This window comes from Mustela putorius, unplaced genomic scaffold (assembly GCF_011764305.1).
Source record: "Mustela putorius furo isolate JIRA1106 unplaced genomic scaffold, ASM1176430v1.1 tig00000992_pilon_pilon_pilon, whole genome shotgun sequence".
NCBI lineage: Eukaryota > Metazoa > Chordata > Mammalia > Carnivora > Mustelidae > Mustela > Mustela putorius.
This window is the reverse complement of record NW_025421526.1, coordinates 2,473,528-2,499,234: the sequence shown is the minus strand read 5'-3', so window position 1 is coordinate 2,499,234 and position 25,707 is coordinate 2,473,528. Positions and strand designations below refer to the sequence as shown.

General features: G+C 46.9%; 2 protein-coding genes across 2 annotated transcripts; one reads left to right on the top strand and one right to left on the bottom strand.

Moving 5' to 3' along the window:
- Positions 1-425: 425 nt before the first annotated feature.
- LOC106006907 (translation initiation factor IF-2-like) lies at positions 426-3,390 on the bottom strand. The gene is made up of 3 exons (XM_045086443.1): positions 3,259-3,390; positions 2,492-3,045; positions 426-1,873 (listed from the first exon to the last, which is right to left on the bottom strand). The coding sequence occupies exons 1-3, from the start codon at positions 3,388-3,390 to the stop codon at positions 1,555-1,557; spliced, it is 1,005 nt and encodes a 334-aa protein (XP_044942378.1). The 3' UTR covers positions 426-1,554.
- On the top strand, positions 3,157-25,247 carry SLC40A1 (solute carrier family 40 member 1). Its single transcript, XM_045086468.1, has 8 exons — positions 3,157-3,431; positions 3,909-3,976; positions 9,857-10,016; positions 12,186-12,301; positions 13,312-13,438; positions 20,805-21,050; positions 21,780-22,436; positions 23,679-25,247. Exons 1-8 carry the CDS (start codon positions 3,389-3,391, stop codon positions 23,990-23,992), a joined length of 1,731 nt encoding a protein of 576 aa, XP_044942403.1. The 5' UTR covers positions 3,157-3,388; the 3' UTR covers positions 23,993-25,247.
- The last annotated feature ends 460 nt before the right edge of the window (positions 25,248-25,707 follow it).

The window sequence follows — 25,707 nt, the reverse complement described above, 5'->3', positions numbered from 1 at the left end:
GTAAACTTTACATAACGTACATTTCACCATTTTCGCCATTTTAAAGTACACATTTCAGTGACTTTTACTACATTCACAGTGTTGTGCAACCAGTACTGTTTTCTTGTTCCAGAACATTTTCATCAGCCCAAAGGGAAACCCCGTACACATTAAGCAGCCGCTGCCCGATCTTCCCTCCTCCCGGCCCCGGCCCCTGACAGTAACTAACACCTTCTCTGTCTCTGTGGATTTGCCATGGGAACGTATTCCTTTTGGGATCTTCTGAATTCTGCATTTAATTTTCCAACTGGAACCTACAGACTACAGAGTGTGTGTGTGTGTGTGAGAGAGAGTGAGAGCAAGAGAGAGAAATGAGGAATGAGAGTCACTATTCATGAGAACCTTTGCAAGCTCAAGTCTATTTAAAATATCCAAACAAAATGAAAACCTGAGAGGACATGTATTTTTTCAGTTAGATGTCCATCACTTAAATAAGGTGTCAACTTAAATTTCTCAAAGGTTTAGTCAGTTACAGGTTATAGAAACATAAAACAGTTCTTGAAATATGTCTGTAATACTGAAAAGGGGGTTTGATGCAATGTAGCTTTATAACTCCTAAGTTGGGCTGAAAAGCTTCACAGCCATCAGAAAGCTCTGTCCTAGATCTGAGCTCTTCCTGTACTAGTCGATGATAACCCTGTGGCTTTTCTTCAGGGCATTGCAGGGGTGACCATTCTTTATTCTGCATTTGTCTCGGTAAGCACATCAGACACAGCCGAGGAAACAGGATGCTGGCGGTAAGTGAAAAAGCAACCTAAAAATAATAAAAACCCCTTTTTCCCTCCCAACCATAAATACTTATCCATTTAAAATTAGAATATACTTTTTATTCTACTGGAATTTATAAAAAGTTAACCTATTCACAAACTTAAAACTTTGAAAATGAACTAGAAAATGGTTCTTAGGGCATCTGTGTCTTTGTAAACTGATTTAAAATTTGCATGGCTTGCTTAGTTATTACATTGATACAGAAGTTGTGTTTTCTGAGTTCTGGAAGAAATACATATTTTTGAGAGAAATTTTAATTTTCGGCCACTCAAATAATTCCTTGGAAGGAAGAGTAGCCTGTCGGGATGTGATTTAAGCAAACTGTGCTTTATGATCTTCAGTGTCAAGGCCAGGAGATTACTGTCATTATGCATTTTGTACATGTTTTGAGGACTTCTATTCCATTTTCATTTTCAATTCCTTTTTTTCCCATGAGCCTTAACTAATATATCCTGACTGTTTCCATTAATAAGGACCTAGGATTTCCCTGCCAAAGCTCAAACACCTCACCGGCTTTCGTGCCACGGATCTTGCCGATTTCGTTTTCAGACCATCTTTCTTACGTGCTTCACTGCAGTCTCCTGTCTGTTCGTTTTTCTTTTCGTTCTCTCGGTTTGGGCTTCTGGGCTGTCCTTGATGACAACAGGAAAGTCTCCATGTCACGTTTTGAGGTGTACATGGACTTAGCTACTCTTCCCACAAATAGCTCTCAGCCAGTGTCAACCAGAAGCAATTTTTTTTTTTTTTTTAAAGCGACGGGACCTCCTTTATGCCATTTGGACGCTGGGAACAGCACAGCGCTTCTCTTCTGCACGTGGAAATTAATTTAATGCACTTGGAGGTCCTTGCTGCTGAGAGACGCGGTGGCAAACGTGCTTTTTTGCCTTGCTTGAGGAGCTTATCAACAAAATTCTTCTCCAGTAAGCCCTGGCCATCAGGTGCAGGGGTCCGTGGGCCAGCTCCCTCCTCCGGATCCCTGTTATTTTGTGGCTGCATGATCCTATTCTCCAACTTTAGAAGACAAACCGAAACTTCTCTTGGAGTAAAGACAAAGGGCTTTGAAGTCCTGCGGATAAAACAAGGGGGGGGGGCTTTAAAAGAGGGGAAAAAACCAGGAGCAGTTAGCAGCAGAAGCGCAACTGTAAAGCCCCTATCTCTGCCCTCCAGACCACATCCCAACGAGTCCCGCGGCGCCCCGCCCGCCGGCGGGCCGGGAGGCTCCCGACTCTGATGGTGCAGATACTGGGCTTGTACTTATCCGAGTCTCCTTCCCCGGGGGTGTCAGTCCGGCCTGGGCTCAGGGTGTGGAATCTGGCTGGAGAGTCAGGGTGTAGGACCCACTCCCGGGGCTTTGGCAAGATTGAGGAGGGTAAGGTCATGGGCTGGCAGGAGGGGCTGCTGTGCCCAGGGGCTTCGCACTGAGGGGAAAGGCAGAGTTCATGGGAGGCTTAGCCCGATGATGTTCGTTAGGTCATTCGCCCGCCGCTTCAGGAGGCCCCTGGATGGCCTTATCTGGACAGGTGCGGACCCGGGCCACAACTGGGACAACCGGTATTGCTGGAAGCGGCCTGTCCGACGCGGCGGCGCTCCGAGGACAGGTGGGGAAGGAAGGCAGGGGTGGGGGCGGGGTGAAGCTGACGAGCAAGACGGAAGGATGGGAAGGAAGGGTCCGCAGTGGCCGCACCTTGCCGCACCTCCGGGGGGATCTGGGGACCCGGTGCTGGGCGGGGAGTGGGTCCCCAACACCCTGCGCGGCGTCACTTTCCGCGCCTCCCTCTGCTCGCGGCGGCGGCTCAGCTCTGACCCCGGCGCCCCTTCCTGCGTCCGGTCCCCTCGGAGCAGCTCCGCGGCGCAGCGCCGGGACGCACTGGCGGTCCCGGTGCGGGCGGCCGGAGGGAAGAGCGGGGAGGCCGTCCCCAGCGTCCCGCGTCCAGACTCCCACGTTACAAACCCGGTCCTTGAAGCAGGGACGACCCCCGGCCCCAGCCCCGGCGGGCGCTCTGCCCGGGACCCCGCGGCCGGCCGCCTCGCCACGAGCCTCCCGGCCGCACCTGCCGGCTCGCGCGGCTCCGGGCCTGGCCCTGCGGCCCTGCGGGTCCGGCTCCGCGGTTCCGTCCCGCCTCCCGCGGCCTTCCCGACCCTCCGCCGCGGCCGGTCCCCGGGGGCTCCCGGCCCGAGGGCGCACAGGCGGCGCGGGGGGTGCGCCCCGGGGTCGGCGCGCGGCGGGCGGGCAGACGGCTCCTCCGGGGCGGGGCTGGGGGCGGCGCGGGCCCGCGGGGGCGGGGCGGGGCGGGGCGGGGGCGGGGGGCGCGGGGGGCGGCCCGCGGGAGCCCCGCCCCGGCCCGTATAAGTGCGCGCGGCGGGCGGCGGCGGCGGCGCGGGGTCCCGGAGCGCCGCGCGAGGCCGGGCTTTCCGACTTCAGCTACAGTGCTAGCTAAGTTGGAAGGAGACGCGGAGGACCCGGCCGCTCCTCTCCGCCTGCGCGCTGTCGCCGAGCGTCCCCGCGAGCTGCTGTGTCCCGGCCCCCCGGTCCCGGCCCCCCGGTCCCGGCCCCTCGGAGCGCGGCGGCGGCGGCGGCGTCATGAGCAAGGCCCGAGCGGAGCCCCGCGGGGCAGGATGCTGCGGTGAGCGGGCGCGGGGGCGCGGGCAGGGGCAGGAGCGCGGGGGCGCGGGCAGGGGCAGAGGCGCGGGCCCGGGGGCGCGGGCAGGGGCAGGAGCGCGGGGGCGCGGGCAGGGGCAGGGGCAGAGGCGCGGGCCCGGGGGCGCGGGCAGGGGCAGGGGCAGGGGCAGAGGCGCGGGCCCGGGGGCGCGGGCAGGAGCCGGGGCCGGGACCGGGCCGGGGCCGTCGGGAGCGGACGGGCGGTGCGGACTGTCGCGGGGAAGAAAGACGGAGTCCGGGACCGCGACTGTGCGGGAGGCTTGGCGGGGCCGACCGGGGCGCGGGCAGCTGCGGGGCGGGTGCACGAACTGCGCGGGCTCCGTGCGGGACACACTGCCCCGCAACCGACGTTTCGTGGTCGTGTTCGAGGACGCAGAACGCAGTGGGTCCCCCTCCCCGCGCCGACTGAACGCTCCTTCCCGCGCCCTCCGTGTCTCCGCAGGCCCCGTGGCGCAGTACCTGAGCTCGGCCAAGTTCCTTCTCTACCTGGGCCACTCGCTGTCCACTTGGGTAAGCGACGCGGACGCTTGCGCCCACCACGGGCTTGCGTAACCTCTCGTTTCCTTCCACGCGGCCCAGTTTTACTCAACCGTCTTCCAGGTTTTTCGTGCAGCTGAAGAAATAAAGCCGCCAAACACCCAAGTTTCAGTGAAAAAGTTATTTTCACCAAAGATACTTTCCCGTCCGTGTGAGTGTATGCAGTGAAGTACCCCTCTTGGTGCCGATGAACAGCTACCCAAGATGAAATGACAAGACAGGAATACTTGCAACGCTTGTCAATAGAGTTTGCGTTACTAGGCTTAGGAAATGGTAAAATTTGCTACGAAGCATGGGTGATGTCTCATGTATCTCCCATGTCACATTTTAAGGTATTTCTCCATTTTCTTCTTTCGTTAAAATGATAGGTTCCAGCATATTGCACAATGAAAATACAGTAGAAGAGTGGAATGACTGCCTTAGGCTAAAAATAACATTCTAAGATTAATTTAAATATAATTAACCCCAAGAACAAATATTTGAGTGATCAGAATTCTTGGCTTTAAAAATGTTATCCATTAGCAGATGCAGGAACGGGTTTGGCATCTCAGGCTCTTTTAAAAACCATCATCCAAAGAAAATTTGCAGATGATTTATAATTCTCCTTCTGATTTCCTATGTGGTCGTAGAAGAGTGCCTGTGTTTCTGTGGGCCTGGATTCCTTCATCCACACCCCAAAAAAGAGTAAACCCAAAAGGATGCTGGATGTGTGTTTAATTAATGATTAGAATCTTTCAACAATTGTTCTTACTGTTGAAAAACAGTATCTGAGTAAATTCTACTTATGCCTCCTATGTAATATCTGATTTTAAAAAATCATAAATAAGAGGGAATTTTTAGGGTAAATTTTGTGAATGTTATTTTCTTTTTAATTGGATCATTGGATCTGTTGGATCATTCTGTTGGATCTTCGTAAGACATGAATGCAGACTATTCTATGAGGAAATGTGTACCCATGCTCTTGGGAAATTATTAAGCTTGGTTATCGGCTCTTTAAGAAAAAGCAGTTCAAAGATGGCTTTGGCTTTTTAGAAAGGCCAGCTCCTATCTCCCCAGAGGCTTAGGCGGTGGTGACTCTGCAAATACACATAAACAAACTGAATTTGTTTTGTTTCCAACAGCTGATGATTCTAAGTAGAAACTAGTGAAACTACTCTTAATTATATGTAAATCAATAGTTTCTTCTTCCATTTAATTTACTAAGTATTAAGTATTTTAAAAACCAGAAACAGGTGGTGGAGATAGTATCTGAAATTGTCGTCTTGGGGTCTGGACCTGTCTCTTCGAAGACGGAGGCACCTCACTGCCAAACACTCATTACCTCGCTTCATGTTTATGTGACCTTGTTGCTAGATTGGGAGGTCAGATTTGCCAAAAGGGTGGAGCTCTAGATGTTCGGGGAGGAACTGTTTGTCATGTTCATTAAGAGTCCTACAAGAAAAGTGACAGACACCCCAGTCTTACATTAAGTAGAGCAAAGGGAATTCTTGCGGAATATTGGATTAAAAAATAGAAACAAAAAACCCAGGAATTACAACCATACAAGGTTTAGTGGAGTTTTACTTCTTGTTGCAAAAAAGTGCAAAAGAGGAATGCTCGCTAACTCTAGATGATTCTGCCTTTTGCGTTTTGTCTCCTGTTTGACACTGGTTGATTTTATTAGAGCAAAATATATGTGCTTATGTATGTGTATGTCATATATGCATATCTATCCATCCATTCGCCTGCAAACTCTGCCAAATCATGGTTTCCTATACACTGAACACAGAAGTGTTAGCATAGAAGGTTAGATTTATGTGGGGTTGATTGCTTTTTATTTGTCTGCCAGTAGATCAATATATTTTACTCTCTACTCTCAAAATACAAACTACTGTGACAAGTGGATCCGTTGTCGAGGAGCTTAAAATGTGATTTAGTTTGGGCTTCAAAAAATGTGTCTGGTCACAAAAAGGTGACCAACTGTGTAAGGCAGTGGAAAAGGGGGGCCAGTTGCTTACATCTTATGTCATCATGATGGGGTTATGGAATACAGGTGAGGTTTGGAGAGGTGGAGTCCAGAGCCAACAGCCAAGAAGATTTCTTGAGACATCTTTAGTACAAAATGGTGGTTTATTAAAGCAGAAGACCCATGGGCAGGATGCCCTGGGGTTGTGAGGGGTGACTGATGATATCCGGGGGCTTTAAAAGAGCTTTCACATGCTGAAGAGGGCCCACAAAGTATACAGAAGCCTTGCCATTGTCAAGTTAAGGTTGTTTTTCCCTCTAGCAAGACATTACCAGTAAGATGGTTGGGAGCCTCCTCGAGGGCGCAGGTTATCAGGGCAGTTAATTGTGTCTGACTTTCCTTCTGGAAGCTGGGCCATTGATGGAAATGGAAATGCTTTGTTCTCGTAGATCGAGGAGACATTTGTAAACTGAGGGAGACTGGGGTCTTGCAGGCTTGTGATCTCTACAAGTTAAGGATTTGTTTTTCCTTTTCTTAGCCTTAGGGCACCCAGGAGTGCAAGAGGAATGTCACCTATGTCCCATGGGGGGATGGGGAGGTTGGGGTATCAGCTTCTGCCCTGTCCTCAGCTTGCGGTCCGGTCCGGTCCGCTCCCTCGTCATTCATGCTGCGGACTGTCTCTGTTCAGATCCCGGGTGTCGGCGTGGCCCCGGCTCTCGTTTCCTTCAGGTCTCTGCTCAGAGAAGGCTCTGTTGAACGCAGAATGCCGCTTTCCTGCTCCCGCTGTTTCCTCACAGCGGTTATACTCCCGGAACTGTTCTAGGTTTGCTTTAGGTCTCTGCTCCCTGAGATGCCGGCCGTGTGAACATACAGACCTTGGCTTTTAGGTACGGCTGAGTTTCTAGTGCCTGCAGGAGAACTGGGAGTCCGGTAGCCACTCAGTAAGTAGCGAGTGGGTTACTGGCTGTGGCCATTGGTTCCTGGATACTCAGTTGGCCTCGGGCCGCCGTCAGCTGGGGGCAGATGGACATGTGAACGAATCATCAAAGTACAGGGAGAGCACAGGGAGGCAGGAAATGGATGTAAGGAAGGAATGGGTGGGCTTGAAATCGCACTTGGTCAACATTGACTTCGACTTTGCCTGGTTCTTGGGCTTTGTGAGCATGGGATCTGTTGCCACTTAAAGCCTAAACTCTATAGGAATTGGGGTAACGGGGGTAATTTTGTGCCTCTCCGTCAAGGAGGTGTCAGACCGTACGAGCAAGTTTTCTCTCGGTAGCACTTGTTTTGACGGCCCACCGTAGAGGAATCTAAAACAAATGTTTTGGGTAAAAAAATAGGACTTAAAAAACAAGAAAGAGAGGAAAGAAGGAAGGAAGGGAAGGAAAGAAAGACGTAATTGAGTAATATTTTTCATTCTTTATGTGGAGAAGGAGGAAATTCACTCATGGAGACAACCTGTCATTAAGGGCATTTATATGTTTCGGGGCTAAAAAATAGCAGTTAAGAAAAAAAGGAAGAAAGAAAGAAAGACAATAGAAATAGAGTAATAATTTTCATTCGTTATGTTGAGAAGGGGGAAACTCACCCACAGAGGCAACCTGTCATTAAGGGCATTTCTGTGTTTTTTGTCTTTTCCTTGGAGCTCTTCAGAAGCATGAGGATTAAGGTAAAGGAGGCAGGTACTCTGCTGACTCTTTATTCTTCACTTGTGGGGGCACTAAGTCTCCCCATGCCATTGTGTTCTGATTCAGTCTAAATTTGCTTCTTCTCTTGAAGATTAAGAAAACAGTTTTTCTTATTGACATCTTTATCTTAATATAAACTTGTCCTTTTATGGGTTTCAGACAAATTGTATGTGTATCATACATTTTTAATAATTTAGTACAATAGTATTTGAAACTTTAATAAATCCTACTTAATTTAAGTGGAGAAACTTTCTATTATCAAAGTGAATACAAGCTGTGTCAGAAATAGTAATTACGATACTGATGAATCCTTGAACTTTTGAACATTCTGGGAACAAATCTCGTGTAGCAGAACAGTGCGACTGGTAAATCCGTCTCGGTTCGGCCACTCCTGCATTTACTCGTTCACAACTGGGATTCACGGCATGTCTACTCCTTTGTTGATTCCACAGTGTCTGCCCTGGGCCCCGCATGCGGCTGAGGTGTGCGAGTGCACACCGTTCTAGAGCTCCCGTGGGTTTCCTGCAGTGCTTGTTTTAACATTTACTTGACCATACCCGCCCCATCCACCGAGGGCCTGATGTTATGTCAAGTTTGAATTGCATTTTCTTTATGATTTTATTTACTTATTTGACAGAGAGATAGCAAGAGAGACAGCGTGTGTGTGTGTGTGTGTGTGTGTGTGTGTAAGCAGGGGGAGGAGCAGGCAGAGGGAGAGGAGGGGAGGAGGGCAGGAGAGAGAAGCAGACCCCCGCTGAGCAAGGAGCCCCATGTGGGGACTCAATCCCAGGACCCTGGCATCATGACCAGAGCTGAAGGCAGGTGCCCCTCGAATTGCCCCTCGAATGTTCATGATTCCCTACATCAGGGTTTCTCTCCCTGGTGGCAGAGATGGTACTGTTGCCATCTGGGGCTGAATAACTCTTTGTTGTGGGAGACCGCCCGATGTATTGTAGATGGCAGAAGTCCCCCCACCCCCCACCCCGCCGCCAGAATTGTGACAACCCAAAATAGTTTCAGACTTTGCCAGGAGGTCCCTGCGATAAAATCACCCCCACAGAGAAATCCTGGTCCACATGATTGCTGTTGTGTAATGTGCATCTGTTTTAAATTTTGAATGCATGAGATTGTTGTTTTGGCTTTATTAAAATTTTTAAATCGTTTGATAGACCTGAATAATATTTTGCTCCTGATACATCAAATTTATCAAACAGATGTTAAGAGACTTTGGAAAGAACCAGGACTCAGCACTTACACATAGGGTCAAATCCATGGGGAGCCTGTCCTGGGGATTTTGTTTCCGGTAGTGATTTCCAGGGTTAAATTATAATAGAACATTCTTGTCCTGTTTTATGTTAACTCAGAGGTCAAAGGTGGAGCCAAAATTCTCATAATAAGGTCCATTATAGGTTTCTTACCTAGTAATTTACCTGACTCATATAAAGGTTTTGTTTTTCTACATTTTCCAGTGTTGAATTCCAAAATTTATAGTCTGGAATGAAAAAATAAGTAGTTTTTTTCCCCTTTCGAAACCCATCTGTGTTAAAATGTTGAAATGTAAAGCTGCTTATACATTTATTTTTGACATTTTTGTAAATGTGGTGCCAGAATTTGCCCATGTTAATTTCACGTTTCTGAGCCTTTGCTGGTTTTTGACTTTGAAATTCATTTGTGAAATAGAACACATATTTTAGAATGTTGGAGGTAAAAGAAACTTTAAAGATCATATGGTTCATTCTTACCAGTTTACAAATTGGGGAACTGGCTTTTTCTTGACATTCAAGGCGTATGAATATTTGTGAACTAGACCATGGTTTCATTCCAGCTCAATATCAAACTACTTTATGCCTCCCAAATCAGCATAGGTCTGTTCCAGGCCCGGGGGGGAAACCTGACCTGAAAGGGAACAAGTTTTGTCTCTAAAAGCCTCCTTTGGTGTGGAAGGTACATTTTTTTCTAGGGTGATAAGGAGTGTGTGTGTCTCATTGATATCATACCTTTCTGGGTTTACTTACTAAATGGGCCAGAATACTTTCCACTGGGCTACGATGGATGGTTTTACCACCTGACCCGTGTTCGATTCGTAGACGAGTTGTTGACTTTGAATATCTCATGGTATAGCCTAGAAGTACCTTTTGGATAAGGAAGCAACTTCCTCTGTATAATTGACTAGAAAATAAAAATAATTTCATCAAAACATTTTCTCTTTTCTCATTGAAGGGAGACCGGATGTGGCACTTTGCCGTGTCTGTGTTCTTGGTAGAGCTCTATGGAAACAGCCTCCTCTTGACTGCGGTCTACGGGCTGGTGGTGGCAGGGTCTGTTCTGGTCCTCGGAGCCATCATTGGTGATTGGGTGGATAAGAATGCCAGACTCAGAGGTGAGTACCTGTTGACTAAGGCTTTGTATTCTCGGGGCCCGGAAACCCCTGGGACTCACCCAGGGCATGTGGCCTGGCACCCCTGAGGGATAGGATGCTGCATGGCAGCTCTTCTGCCTGCAGGGTCTTGGGGCCCCTGCACGAAATCGGAATGCCAGGATATTAAGCTTATTGATTTTTTTTTTTAGATCTTTGGCAGTTCGTAAATTCCAGATGTTAATAATTAACGCCATAGCTCTTTTCTGAGAACCGTGTTAAACATTAAAAGTTTGCTCAACTCTGACAGTCTTTCTAACCATGATGTGCACTGAAGTCTGCTAGTGTGATGTTGCTGGGACAGCTTTAACATCTGTCCTCTGGGTTACAGTGTTTGACACAGCGGCTTGTGTAGGGACTCAACAACTATAGATTTAAGTAAGTGTGCCTGAGTCTGCATCGTGAAGAGCTGAATTATAAACTTTTGATAAAAAGATAAGAAATGATAATATGTTGACATTTATTCTAGAACATTAGTGCAGTTTTCAAAGAGAGAAACTGAACAGTTCAGTTGTGCAGAATATAAGAGCACTGTAAAATAAGAAGTCAGGGTAGAATTTTCCCAAATTATGCACTTGGCAATCCAGGACCTGGCCTTGTCTGTTTTAGACATTGGAGACAGATTGAGGGATTAGTTTCTTTCAGTGCAGGGTGACTGGCCCTGTGTAGAAAGCAATTTGGATCATCAAATTCTAGGACTTGATGCTATTAGTGAAATGGTCAAGATGACATTTTTCTGTCTTGAGAACGGATCGACCAAAACGCAGATAAAGTGAAGTTTTGTGTGCTAGAAAAACATTCCTAGTTGCTTCCATCATTGTTTATAGGAACGTAGGAATATTATACATCGAGACCTTTTAACCTTAGCAGTTGTCAAACACTGAAAATCTAGGTTGGGAGTGTTGAGTTGGGTGAAAAAGTGTGGTGGGGTAGCAGTCTCCCATTCATCCCATGAAATCAGCTCCTGGGTCACCTTCCATGAAAATCTCTGATCTTTCTAGGCTGAGTTAATCCTTTCTTCCTCTGTGCTCCCAGAAGACTTTGTACCTCAGCTGTTGTACTTAACACTCTTACAATTACCTGTTCACATATCTTTCCTTCCTCTGGTCTGTGGGCTCCTAAAAACTAAAAGGACCTCATGCAGTTGACAGTTAGTCCTTGTACAATGAAAGAATGAGTTCTATGTTGGGATTTCATCCCAAACTAATTTCAGAAAGCAGTTTAGGCTTTTATATGACTTTCCGAGCCAGAATGAGCTTCGCTGCCCTTGAAGACAAGAGCTATAATTATACCTCGCATACACACAACTCCTTATTTTTCAAAGTACTTTCATGAGTATTTTATTTGAGCATAATAATGACCTTGAGAAGTAAAGAAGGCAGGAATGGCTTCTTATCCTCACCGCATAGACATAAGAGACGTTATGTATCTTCCCCTAGATCACCTTTCCTGGTACATGGCAGAGAAGAGACTACAGATAAGACCGTGGGTGTCCTTACTTGGTACACTGACGTCCTTACTCCAGTACTTTGTCTGCGTGGGTGTCTCACTCTAAGGAAGTTGGCATTTTCTGTGAAGGAAGGTGTAGCTTGGGGTTTCATAGCCCGGCAGGTAGCAATAGAATGCCCAGAGGACCACACTGCTACTCTTCATTCCTGGCAAATTTTTATGTCTTTCCTATTCATCTAGACCATCTGATCGTATCAGATTCCGCGTACCCTGGAGGAAGTTATGGATGCTGTGACTTCTTCCTTGACCTCTTCTGTCACTTCCTATGGTTTCTTGTTTTAGCCTAAGCAACAAAGCGCTGAAAGATGGAGCTTGTCTATGTAATGTGGTTCTGTTTATGACAGTAAACCGTCAAGAGAATACACTAGATGAAATTGTGGTCATTATGAAAGACTTCAACTAACAGGAAAAATGGTGAATACTTCATTCTTTCTGCAAGTTTTGCTGGCCTGATGTGATATGGTGTGGCCTACTGGAAATAGTTCATTCAGGATTCACTTCAGGAATTTTTTTTCCTTACAATAATTTGCATATGCATGAATGTAGTAGAACAGGGGTATGTGGACAAAAACGGCCCCCAAGATGTTGTGGTATAGTGAATGCTTTGTCTCTCCTTCTGTGCAGTGGCTCAGACTTCGCTGGTGGTACAGAATGTTTCGGTCATCCTGTGCGGGATCATTCTGATGATGGTTTTCTTACATAAAAACGACCTTCTGACCATGTACCATGGATGGGTTCTTGTAAGTTCCCAGTGGGATTCCTAATGGCAGAAAATAGAACATCTCGTAGTGGTAAAAAATGAAAACCATTTGAGACTAGGGAATATCTTTTTACAAAGACACTGTTGGTCTCTGTGTCCACTTTAATATCCCCTACAGTTACTTTGTTTTGTTTCTGTTTGTTTTTTTTTTGCTATTGTTTGAGTTTTAACTTTTTCAATTGTTTTTTGATGGCATTTCTAAGAGTTTATTATGTAATTCAGTTGTTAGTTTTCAGCTCTCTAGTATTGTAATTTGTTCACAATATCTAAGAAATGTTACCCATATACCTAACAGTGTGTCGTGATTGTGTTCCTCTGGTAATAATGGGTGTTTGTGTTTGCGGTCATGAGCTTGGTAACTTCCTACACGAGGTTCTCAGTGAGCTTGATGAAAAAAGGAGAAAGACCTGAGGAGGGGGTGGGAAATAGTGGATTAGATGTCACTCTTGAATCTTCTTAAATACTTAGACTGATATCGTCCAGCGTCCAGCTTCAAGGCCAGGCGGGACAATCGAAATCTTCTAGTGTGTTCCCTTTATTTTGTTAATGAATAAGTTGAGGCAAAGTGATGTTAGTTGATTACCCATTGTCCTGCAACCAGCCCGCCTCAGAACTCTGACTTAAATATGGGTCCTCTCACTTCCCCTTCAGTGGTTTTTCCAAAAGAGATATTCTGGGGAGAAATTCCAACCTTACCCCCTTGTTAACCCTTATTATGGTAACTATGTCACCTGAAAGTATGTATGACTTTTACAACTTTCGTATGATGTGTTTTATAGATGATACAGATTAGGAAGATATTATGCCCTTTAACTCGACCACTGGTACCTTAACATATCATGTCGACAAAGTAAAATGATTTCTTAAAATTTTGTGAAATGAAGTTAAAATTTTGTTATTATGCCACCAAAGACCATTTAAACCCCAGTGAGGTAGGTAGAGTGTGTTCACGCTGACCCTTGACCCCCACTTTCTCTGGTGACTCCTCAGACTTCCTGCTACATCTTGATCATCACTATTGCCAATATTGCCAATTTGGCCAGCACTGCCACTGCCATCACCATCCAGAGGGACTGGATTGTCGTTGTTGCAGGAGGAGACAGAAGCAAATTAGCAGGTAATCTGGTGATCTCTTTTAACTAAGTGGGTTATATGAGGATTCACTTTAAGTCAGAGGTTGTGAATGAAGCTAAACCTTTCTTCTGGGCATTTTTAGAAAATATTTATTTAATTGATTGAGAAAGAGAGAGAGAGAGAGAGTGAGTGAAGGAGCACAGGGAGCAGGAGAAAACCTCAAGCAGACTCCACGCTGAGTACAGAGCCTGGTGCGGGGCTCAGTCCCAGGACCCTGAGATCTTGACCTGCTCTGAAACCAAGAGTTGCAGCTTACCTGACTGAGCCCCCCACACACTCCTCTTCTGAGTGTTTTTAAAGAAGGATAAATTGAAAACGAGTCTTTGTGTTATGTCACCATAGCAGTCTCAGTGCAGTGACTTATCTCACTGTTAGCAAGTTACTTTATGAGACAGCAAACTTATCTTTTATTCCATGCAAACCTGGCAAGTAGAAGAACACTCCTTTTGAGCTCTTTCTTTTAAATTCTGCTCACGGTCTCTTTATTTAGTACCTAGAACAGTGAAAATCTGCTGTGAGATTATATCAGTCATACTGTGGATATTATTACCAGTGGTAACTGGTCAGTATGGATTTTATTTTTCTCTAAAGCAATTGGAAGTGCCTTAGTCCTAAAAGAGACTCTAACAGTTAATTCCTTCGACTTTAAAGTTACAGTCGATAACTTTTATTACATTACATGTGATATACAACGTAATTGCTGTTATAAATACTAACAAAATTAAGGCCAGAATATGGTTTCTAAGATGCTTACAATCTTAGTTGTCTATTGGAAACGTGTACAAGGGGCCAGAGAAAGGCAAAAGAACGCTTATGCAGCAGCATGTCCTATCACATCCATATTACCTGGGCGCAGAATAACTCCCCTCGCTCAGTCTTCTCTACCTGGCCCCCCCCACAGATACCCACTGGACTGATCATTGCACAGGGTGAAGGAGGAAGGGTATGTCTATCTGCTGATCATTTCAGCTGAATCAGTTCTGCTGCTCACTGAGACAGTGGGTGTCAGAAACCTGTTGCCCAACCATCCTGACGGACAAGAAAGCCATGGCTGATGATTTAAATGGCTTATCCCAGGACACAGAAGGCGAGATGAGGTGTTGGGGGTAACAAGCAACTTTGGGTCATGTGGCTGGAAAAAGGCAAGAAGGTGGTGACAGAAAGGAAGCAAAATCTATGGAAGGTCCAAACGAAGAAAGAGAGGCATTTGCTTAAGCCATCACTTTGTGGTCCCTGGGTCCTGGGTTTGAGCCCCGCATCGCATCGGGCTCCCTGCTCAGGGAGGTCTGCTTCTCCCTCTCCGTCTTCCTCTCTTCCTGTTCCCTCTGATTGTGCTCTCCTGCACGTTCTGTCAAATAAGTCAATAAAATCTTTTTAAAAAATCATCACTTCGTTGTAGCAGTGTTACAGTCGAGACAGAACTAGCACAGGGATTTGAGAGGCTGGTGTTTGAAGAGGACGAATTTAGCACGTGTGAGTGTGCTACGTGACATTCCTCCTAGAGGTGAAGTAGTGATTCTCATTGATTTTTTTTCCTTCCTATAATCATTTACTAATGGGAAGTAGTTCCATGCCTCTTTTTGTTACACTGCACTTTAGATAAGGCTATGTCCTTTTTTGTTTGTTTTTCCTTGTTATTTACTTTCTCTATTTAACCTACTATTTTAAGTATGTCATACATGTCCATGGTGTAAAATTCAAAGCGTATAAAAAAGTGTGTTTTGAAAATAGGTCACGTACATATCTGTTAGAATATACTTGGGAGAAAAAGTTGGCTTATAAAGTGATTTTCTTTCTCCTAATCTGAATTTCTTAACCCATTTTGACTCAGTGAAGTCTGTAGACTCTGGGGAAAAAAAGTTCGGATAAAGTGTAAGTTACTCAGAATCTTTAATTTGTTCTAAATATGTACAAAAATAAATAACAAAAAACAAAGAGTCCATAAAACCTTGTGGGCTTTTTGATGTCCCTGGACAACAACAAAATCAGGTCCGTTTCTCAGCTGCCCTTTATTATTAGGAATAATTGCAGAATGGGAGAATCCAGGCCAGTGAGTCCATTTTCTAGCCTTCTGGAATTTCTCAGGTTTAAGGAAGAAAGTAGCCGCTTGTTGAACTTCAGTCTGCCGTGACCCAGCTTTAGGAAGCGGCGCTTTTCTGCGTCCAGCTGGTAGTGGAGGTTGGTAGCCTCGCGAAGGGATGCCTCTGTGTTGTCTTTCTTCAAGTTTCAACATCAGCATTTGTTAAAAAAAAATTTACTTAAAAACCATGCTTCCAAGTAGGATAGAAACTTCTAGTTCAGAAGGTAAGCAAGAGTCTAACTATGGATTTTGGGGGCCATTTCTGCTACAAGGCAGAGTTCTAGGACGGACAGAAAGGAGACAGAGAGGAAAAACAGAGAAGGGGAAAGTGCATGTCCAGGGGACCCCTGCTGCGCCTGGGTTCTCCGGTGTCTCTGGATAGACAGACCTGCCGCAGCCAGGAAGCACGGATGTTTCTCCCGGCCGAGTTTTGAAGTCCCCAGAAAACTGTGAGGAACCCCAGCAGGGGACGGGGCCGGATGCCGAACCCGCATGTGCCTCGTGTGTCCGTGCACGTCTGTGCAGGGCTGTGGCCCGAAGAGGAGCGGTTGTGAGCTGGTGCTGATCACGCCCCTTCTCCAACCCCAGTGTCTCTGGATTTCAGAGTAGGTTTTTACTTTGGAAGTTGTATCACCGAGGGTAAAAAAACAAACCAACAAACACAGGAGACATTTTCCCTAGAAGATGAAGAAATTTTGGAATTTCGGTGACATCCAGCCAAAATAGAGCTGTTAACATCTAGTTTGGACAGTTCCGGAAAAGGAATTGTTTTCCTACCTAAAACCATTGATTAATCAGTTAGTTAACTAATTTGCCTCGGTACTTGGTTTAGTGTTTTATTAAAGCGTTCTCCTGTGCCATGACCCTTAGCCTGTCCAACCTGCTTGAAACTCATTTCCTCTTCCCAGACTTTTTCCTCTACTTTATTTCCCTATTTTCTTTGTTAACCACTCTTTATTAATAGCCTCTGAGTTGGTTTTGTTTTTTGTTTTTTGTTTTCTTTGTCCTTCGTCCTAAAGAAACATCTGCTGGTGAGCTCGGTCGCGTGTGGCAGTTACATTTCTTATTTGAACTCTGTTGACTAAAAACTGATCTCATGTTTAAGGCAGACAGACGTCCTGGCTGCTACTCCCCGGTGGGTCTGGCTATGGCTCTCGTCCCATGAGACTGAATATACTCTGTGTAATAGCAAGGAGCTACTTCCGGTCGCATTCTGTGCCTCAGCTATGGCTGAAAACAGTTAAATTGGAGTTAAATGAGAACACATTGTGTGTTTGCAGAAGAATAAAGAGAAATTTGCAAAAAGGACATGTTTGCTTATCCAGAGGACTGATTCTTCCCTAGCCTGTTACCAGTCAAATGATTAGGTTGTTTCCAAAAACCATCATGTAGTTCATTCTGCTTCAGAGAGATAAAAGCTGCTTCCTGATGCTACGTTACGTGTAAACATTATCAGCTTCCTAAGCATAATATAAAAGATAGAATTTGGTGGAACTGGGAAGCTTCCGGAGCATCCAAAACCTGAGGTAGTGCCAGAACGGCAAATCATTGTAATTAAACTAATTTTGTTGTTGTTCTGTGGTTTTCAGAACATGTGTATGCTTTCCCTAATCCTCGATTTTTGGAATCAAAATATTGAGTCATTTCAATCAGTGCTACACGTGTCTGTTAGCACAGGAGCTGGAAGGTCACTGGTGGGGGCAGGTGGAAGTTATGAGGTCTCTGCAAGAAATGGTCACGGGTGAGGTCCGCGCAAACTGCCTTTGCCTCTCGAGTGAAAGGTGAACCGTGTCAAAGTTCTCCTGTTATCACGGAAGCCTCATACACTCCTCGGACTGATTGGAAGGCAGTTGAGGACCAGGAAGAACTAGACGAGGAGGGAAGGCAGTTTTCTGTTAGCTCACTTATTAGTCACGCGGTGCTTTTCCCTGAAGGTGCCCGGCATGATTGATAAGGATTTGTCTCATTAATCCCGATCTACTCTGCGAGAGAGAGGATAAGAAAATAGGTCATTTTCTTGACTTTCCCTCTTCCCCTCGACTTCGTCTTGTCCTGCACTCTGACTTAGCTCTGTGTTCCTGTGGGCATGTCCTAGCCTTGGTGTCACCACGCGAGCCTCCCCTTCTGTCGTCCTAACCGTGGGCAGACACCACTTGAATTGCCGCCTCCTGTCTTTCCAGCTCCTTCCTTCTGGGACCCCCGCCCCCGACAGTACTCCAGCCTGGTTGTCACCTACATGTCATCAAATCCACTCCTCTGTGTCCCTTCCTTACCAGCTGGAATCCCGAGGTCAGGCATCCGGAGCCCCCGTGATCGCTTCCTAGCGTGTGCCCTCAGTTCCGCCGCTCTCCTCCTTCTGTCACTTTTCTTTTGTGAGACCCTGGCTAGACCCGACCCTCTCCAGGGGAACACGGCCGGAGAAACTGCGCGGTTGTGCCCGCCGTCCTCGCTTCAGTGCCGTCCACCCTTCCATGCCGCCCGAGACCGGAGACCGGAGACCGGAGACCGCCCTGCGTTCTGCGGTGCTCTGCCTCTCCCACTTCCCGAGAGGACTGGTCTCCCGTTCCCTCGCGCGGCTCTTCCTCCCGCACCGCTCTTCCCGGGCCCACTTTCAGTGATGACCTCGCTCTGTGTTGCACTGAGAAACTGGGAGAAATGAGACGTTCTGGCAGCTCTCGGCGGCACGCCGGCTGCCGCGCGCGGTCTGCGCTCCCGCTCCCGAGGATGGTTCTGCTGGCGTCGAGCGTGAGCCCCCGCCCTTCGGCTGGGCTGCCCAGGCTCCGTCCCTTCTCGCCCGCTGGATCGCGCCCATCCACATAACTTAAAGGACAGTAATTCTGCATCTAACAAAAGTGTTCATTTGCTTTGAACATTTTTACTTCTCCCCGCACCTCTACCACCCCATTTCTTCGTTCTCCTTTTCAGCAGAACTCAAGAAAACGGTGTCTGTTCTCACTCGTTCTCGTTCCTCTCCTCGGCCGGGCTTTGCTCTCCGTAATGCCAGGGCCAACATTCGCGCCGTGCGTCCCGGGGGCGCCGGGCATGAAGTACAGCAGGCACGTGTCCCCGCGCTCGGCGCTGGGCTCTGAAGCTTGCGTCAGGCCTTCGCCGTCGCTGCTCTACCCGAAGCCCCCGGGACCTGCCGAGGGACCAGTCCAAGCCGCTGCCCCGCGCTCGTCTTCCTTGACCTACAGCAGCACTTGCCCCTCATCCCCCCCTTAGAACCAGCGGTGCCCGAGGCGTCCAGGGTACCGTGCTGTCCTGGGCTTTCTCCTCGTTCCCTGTTCCTCTTCATTTTCCCGACCTCCGAACACTGACATGCCCGACTCGGCTCTCAGGTCTTGTCTCTTCTGGATCTACGCTCAGTCCCTCGGCTGATCTCATCGAGTCTCACTGCTTTAAAACGCCACCAGCTGGGGCGCCCGGTGGCTCAGTCGGCGAAGAGCTCTTTGTCAGGTCATGATCTCAGGGTCAGGCGCTCAGCGGGGAGCCTGTCTTGCTCTCAGCCCCTCCCCTCGCTCGTGCGCGCCCGCGCTCTCTCTCTCTCTCTAAAACAAACCCATCAATAAAACCTTTCAAAACCCCAACTCAGCCCGCCGATGCCTGCCAGATTGGCCACCTACTTCTTCCTTGAAGTCCGGGCATCTTTGCCCACTTGCTGTGGCTTCCCGACCCTCGGCAGGTCTGTGACAGTCAGAATTTCCAAACTAAATACTTGTTCTTTTGCCCCAAACCTGATCCTTTGAAACTTTTCCTTTCTCAGCCGGCGGCAGCTTCTTCCCGGTGGTTGCTCAGGACGTAAACAGGAAACTTTCGAGTCTGCCTTAAGTCTTCCTTCTCTCTCACCCCAAATCTGATCGGTTTACGAGTCTTTCCGCTTCTACCTCTGAAGTATGCCCCGCGCCCGTCGCCCTCCGTTCCTGCCGGCCTTCCCCGCGGCGCTCCTGTCTGCGGCGCCCTGCTCTCGGCTCCCGTCTGCTCGCCACAGAAGCGGGGACGAACCTTGAAAAATAGAAGTCAGACCGCGCCGTCTCTGTCCGTCAGCTTCCGAGGGCTTCCCGTGGCATTCATTGTCGAAGTCGCGTCCCTGCGTTCACAGGACCCGGCGTGATTGGGCCCCTCTGCCCGCCCCTCCGACCTCTGCCCTCTCCGACCTCTGCCTGCCCTCTCCGACCTCTGCCCTCCCCTCCGACCTCTGCCCCCTCCGACCTCTGCCCTCCCCTCCGACCTCTGCCTTCCCCTCCGACCTCTGCCCGCCCCTCCGACCTCTGCCCGCCCCTCCGACCTCTGCCTGCCCTCTCCGACCTCTGCCCTCTCTGACCTCTGCCCTCCCCTCCGACCTCTGCCCGCCCCTCCGACCTCTGCCCTCCCCTCCGACCTCTGCCTTCCCCTCCGACCTCTGCCCGCCCCTCCGACCTCTGCCCGCCCCTCCGACCTCTGCCTGCCCTCTCCGACCTCTGCCCTCTCTGACCTCTGCCCTCCCCTCCGACCTCTGCCCGCCCCTCCGACCTCTGCCTTCCCCTCCGACCTCTGTCCGCCCCTCCGACCTCTGCCCGCCCCTCCGACCTCTGCCCGCCCTCGCTCTGCTGCAGCCCTGCCAGCCACCTTGTAGAGCCTCTAACACTGTGGGCAGCTCCTCCTGCCCCAGACTTTTGTGCCCTCCTTGGTCCGGAATCCTCTATTCACTAATATTTACATGATTGTCTCTTTTTCCTACTGCTTCATGTCTTTGTATTGCTCTTTTCTTCAGTGAGTCCTTTCCTGACCGTGCCATGTTTAAAACTGAAATTTCTGTTTTCCCTCGAGCACTCTCTATGCCCTTTTTGTGCTTTATTGTTTACCCTAATATTTAACATCTGACATGCTGTAAATGTTTGTGCTCATTCATTTATTCTTCTTCTTCTCCCCGGGGAAGGTAGACTCCAGGAAGACACGGCAGAATATTCTTCTTGTTCTTTATAGTGAGAGAATTGGTGCCTAGATCTTCATGGGCATTTAATAATTATTGAAAAAAATGAAAGAAGAGTCACCATTCTAGATGTTAAACTAATTTTTTCAGTCCCAAGGCAGTTGTGATTTTTGAGGCGACCGTAAAATGACGTGTCCCAAACAATAAATTGTTTCCAAACAAAATGGTTTGCTCAGAATGATTTCGGAAATTTGCATTTTAGGCATCTACGCACTTGGACCATGAGTTTGTGTTATGTGAGTGGGCAGCCTCTCTTTGACAGGTTGCGCACTTACCTGCCTCTCTTACCTGCCTCTGCAGATATGAATGCTACAATCCGGAGAATTGACCAGTTAACCAACATCCTGGCCCCCATGGCTGTTGGCCAGATTATGACGTTTGGCTCTGCAGTCATTGGCTGTGGCTTCATTTCGGGGTGGAATTTGGTGTCCATGTGTGTGGAGTACTTTCTGCTCTGGAAGGTTTATCAGAAAACACCTGCTCTAGCTGTGAAAGCTGCACTTAAAGTAGAGGAAGCTGAATTAAAACAGCTGAATTTACAGAAAGGTAAGCTCAGCGCAGTGATTCGTTCCTTTTATTCTGGTGTTCAGACCTTAAACGTTGGGGAAGACCAAAATTACGTTGAATTTATATCAGGTTTATTACTGCTGAAGGAGTTAAATATATGAATCAAACCCAGGCTTTGGATGGCCCGAGGAATGATTCTGGATTGAATCTCAGCAGGTTGGAACGGGACCCCTGGCCATTTTCCTTAATGTGAGCAGTAGACATGAAGGGAAATTAATTGAGGGACAGCTGGGAAAATTGAGCCCTAGGAATGGGAAGAACAATGGAGGGAAAAAGGGGAATAAGAAAATCCTAAGAGTGTGAAGAGAGGCGTTGCGTAGCTATCTGTAGGACAGTAGAAGGGAGTGTGGACTTGATGTGGACATGTCCCAGGAGGAGAGAGGAAGTTCAGTTTCTGGGCAAATCGAGTCTTACGGGGCCCAGAAAATAAGATGCTATGGTTTTCCAGACAATTATTGGATTTTTATTTTATGGGTTTTCTTATTACTTACTTTGGTGGAAATACAATTTGTTTTCTTAGGTGGGAGTATAAATTCCAAGGGAGTCGGTGGGGAAAGGGAGACAGACCGTATGTGAGAGAGGTATCAGCTGTGTGCTGCTTATTTAACATAAATGCTACTTGGAGATTGTTCCTTGGCTGAAATTCTTAGATTAGCAAAAGAAAATACACATTATATTGACATATATCATGATGTCTTTTATTAACAGAAACTGAGCCAAAATCCCTGGAGGGAACTCATCTCATGGGTGGGAAAAGCCCTGCTGTCCATGAGCTTGAAGACGAGCAAGAGCCCAGCTGCGCCTCTCAGATGGCGGAGCCCTTCCGCACCGTCCGGGACGGATGGGTTTCTTACTACAACCAGCCGGTGTTTCTGGCGGGCATGGGCCTCGCTTTCCTCTATATGACTGTGCTGGGCTTTGATTGTATCACCACAGGGTACGCCTACACTCAGGGGCTGAGCGGGTCTCTCCTCAGTATTTTGATGGGAGCCTCTGCCATCACTGGAATCATGGGAACCGTGGCTTTTACTTGGCTCCGGAGAAAATGTGGCCTGGTTCGGACTGGTCTGATCTCAGGATTTGCACAGCTTTCCTGTTTGATCTTGTGTGTCATCTCTGTGTTCATGCCAGGAAGCCCCTTGGACTTGTCTGTTTCTCCTTTTGAAGATATCCGTTCTAGGTTCATTCAAACGGAGCCACTGTCCACGATGAGCCCTACGAAAATACCTGAAATCATCCTAACAACTGAAATACACGTGTCAAACGGGTCTGCCCCTGCAAATATCGTCCCACAGATGAGTCCTAAGCCCGTGCCCATAATCTCCGTCAGCCTGCTGTTCGCAGGCGTCATTGCTGCTAGAATCGGTAAGTCCTCTCTGTGTGTTGATGGGCTACAGTGTCTTTCCACAATGCGGGTTCAGAAAATTCTTCAAGAAATGACCTGAAATAGTCCCTGAGTGTTAATTTAAGCAAAATCCATTATTTATCCTTATGTATGATCTAGTCTTTAATTATAAAGTTTTTATTTTTTAAAGTATAGCGTGTGTATAGGTACATATACTGTCTTAAAACATAAGGGCTTGACACTTTGTTATAAATGAACATCTTAAGTATTACTCCTGAAGTAATTTAATTTTCAAAAACATATGAGCTATAGTAATTATAATGCCATTTAGTAATTTAGAGTCTTTATATTGCTAATAACTCTACCAAAGGAACTATAATTTAGAGACTATTTGTATAGCACGAAGTAAAAAAGATAGTGTTTTTGGTCTAAAAAAAAAAAAGCTAGAAAAAAAAAGCCTTCAGAAAGTCCCTTTAGCTTATGTGTGTTTCTAATATACTTTGCCAGACAAGTGGATTTTGTAGCTCTGAAAGGAAGCACAATGTAAAGACTTCTTATAAGGCAAAATGTAAGTAATTATTAATAGAGCACTAATAAATTACCTCTGCCTGAATTCATTCTTGAAATGAAACTGTGTTTATCTTGTGATACAAAGCAGCCCATTATTTTATCAAGGATAATTAATATTCAGGCAAGACAGCTTTATTGTAGTGGCTTTAGAACCCAAGCAGTAAACGTAATAATGGATTAAAGTCTCCTTAAACTTTAACCGTAAGAAGATATTAGTACATTCACTTTAAGTTTTAAAAATACTCATACTTATATTCAGATTTATTGTCTCTGATTTCAGAGTTTTACTTTTATTGTATAAATAATCACAGTAAAATAGAATTAAAATGTTTGTAGATTAGACTGATTTTTGTACGGTGCCTCTAGAAATCCTTTCCTGAAACCACTATAACCCATACTAGTAACCCAGTGTTTTTATCTTATTTTTTATTTTTCAAGTTTTTATTTAAATTCCAGTTAATTAACATACAGTGTAATCTTAGTTTCAGGTGAAGAATTTAGTGAATCAACACTTACTTAACACCAGTATTTATTGATGAAGAGAATTCTCAAAGACAAGGCTATGATGATATATATATGCACAGTGCTAGGAATAAATGTATATTTTGCATGTCAGCATTTTCAAACTGTGAATCTGAAATGTAAAGCTATGAATTAAAATTCAGTTGTTAACAAATATATTTTATTTCTAGGTCTTTGGTCCTTTGATTTAACTGTGACACAGCTGCTGCAAGAAAATGTAATTGAGTCTGAACGAGGCATTATCAATGGAGTCCAGAACTCCATGAACTACCTTCTCGATCTTCTGCATTTCATCATGGTCATCCTGGCTCCAAATCCCGAAGCTTTCGGCTTGCTCGTGCTGATTTCAGTCTCCTTTGTGGCTATGGGCCACATCATGTATTTTCGATTCGCCCAGAAAACTCTGGGCAACAAGCTTTTCGCCTGTGGTGCTGATGAGAAAGAAGTCACGAATGAAAATCCAGCGAATACATCCGTTGTGTGAGACAGCGGAGCTGGGGCTGCCCTCGGGACGGGTTAGATTGCACGCTCGCTGCTTTCCTGCTTCAGCCTCCCGGTGGACCGCGAGGCCCTTCTCTCTGGTTTCCCCCCTTGTGCTGTGAGGGCTGAAAGCTATTTTAGGAAACTTAGGTCAGAGGAAGTGAGCTGGTTAATTTCCCTTACATTTAAGGATGGAAGAAAAATAGGAAAAGAAAAGCTCCATTTAAACGTAGCCCGTGGAATGGTAACGCTGATCTCTCCCTGTTTCTCATGAGTGGATGAGATTTTACCTAAGAGCGGTTAGTCAAGGGATTTAACTTATTCTTTAGCAAATATCTGTTATCTGTGCAAGAATTCGGATGCTTCATCTTCCCCTGAAGCTCATTCGTGTCCAGGTCTAGCTCATTTACTTTCTTCTAACATCTTATTCGCATTATAAATACAAATTCTGCTTCCTGTATGAAGAAGAGAGTTTGGGAACCAGTGTTATTCTTAGGGACCCTATAGACTGGAAGGGATTTACATTTATATGGAAGAATGGAGTCCTTCAGTAGCATTCCCAAATAGGGTTTATGGTTGTAAGTTTAGGGAGCACCTTTGTCTTTTTATTTTCCTGGTGAGGTGGCGTGGTCAGCCGATGTAGCACTTGACAGAAGTGGCTGTCGCGGAGCCGCCGGGGTCCGAGGCTGTGGCTGCACCACGGTGACCACTCGGGGCTTCCCGTGCCAGATGGTCAGGCCGCAGGACCTGGGAGCGAAAGTCCCACAGAAGGGGAGACCTGAGCTGAGTCCCAGCACTGTCCCCGCCGCTGTCCCCTGCCATGTGTATCTTGGAATGTGAGGGAGCAGCTTCCCGCTGGGCCACGAGATGCAGACAGCGCTCGCATGGGAAGGTTTTGTTGTAAAATCATCTGATTGACTCTAAAACGTGTCCCGTAGAGCATTTTTCCTTCACCGTGTTGTGCCTGGAGTTATTTTTACACAATTGTAGAGCAAGGCTGGTTGCCCGTGTGGCTCCGTCACACGTCTGTGAGAAGGATGGAGCCAAAGAAACACTTTTGTATGGATTTTTAAGAAAACTTTTGTAAGTCGTCTCGCCACAGCCAGCCCCTAACCGACGTGCACTTTCGAGGGGACCGCGGTCCGCCCTGTGAGCACTTTCCTCCTCCCTGCGGTTGTCTGCCTCCTTCTCTCCTATGACACGATGATCTCCGGTTGTAAATCTTTGTAAAATGTTTCTATATAAAACCGTTTCTAAAATCTGGATTCCTTTTCCTGAGTTGCGCCACCGATGCATTCCCGTTTGTCACAGAACACGGGTTTCGGGTGAGCGCGTCTTCCTCTTTAGAGATGTAGGACGACGGCGGGTAGAGCGCCGTCTTACTCCGGGTTCTTTACACTGTGCGGCTGCAGGGTGATGACGATTAAAAACAAACAAACAAACAAACAAACAAACAACTTGAAAAATGTTCTGGATTATACAGTGCGCTCCTGTTTTGAAAAAGAAAAAGCACAGAATTTTACAGGGACAAAGTGCCCTTTCCCGTCGCACTCCCGCAGGGAACCTTTACGGGGCTTCCTTACAGGTACCACTTTCGGGATGAAGTTTAAAAAATAACTCCTCGTGTCATCGTTGGGCTGCTTCACCAAGATGATGTTGATCTCTTATCTCTTCTTTGATTTTTAAGTGTATATTTACCCCCCAGATTCTGAGTTAAAA

What these genes read in the sequence shown, in the direction of transcription:
- LOC106006907 (XM_045086443.1), bottom strand. Translation starts at nt 3,390, where the DNA reads ATGACGCCGCCGCCGCCGCCGCGCTCCGAGGGGCCGGGACCGGGGGGC. An exon ending in GGAGCGGCCGGGTCCTCCGC is followed by an intron (nt 3,046 to 3,258) that starts GTCTCCTTCCAA and finishes GCCCCGGAGGAG; the next exon opens with CCGTCTGCCCGCCCGCCGCG. An exon ending in CCCCCCGGAGGTGCGGCAAG is followed by an intron (nt 1,874 to 2,491) that starts GTGCGGCCACTG and finishes TTTTATCCGCAG; the next exon opens with GACTTCAAAGCCCTTTGTCT.
- SLC40A1 (XM_045086468.1), top strand. Translation starts at nt 3,389, where the DNA reads ATGAGCAAGGCCCGAGCGGAGCCCCGCGGGGCAGGATGCTGCG. An exon ending in CCGCGGGGCAGGATGCTGCG is followed by an intron (nt 3,432 to 3,908) that starts GTGAGCGGGCGC and finishes GTGTCTCCGCAG; the next exon opens with GCCCCGTGGCGCAGTACCTG. An exon ending in ACAGCTGAATTTACAGAAAG is followed by an intron (nt 21,051 to 21,779) that starts GTAAGCTCAGCG and finishes TTTTATTAACAG; the next exon opens with AAACTGAGCCAAAATCCCTG.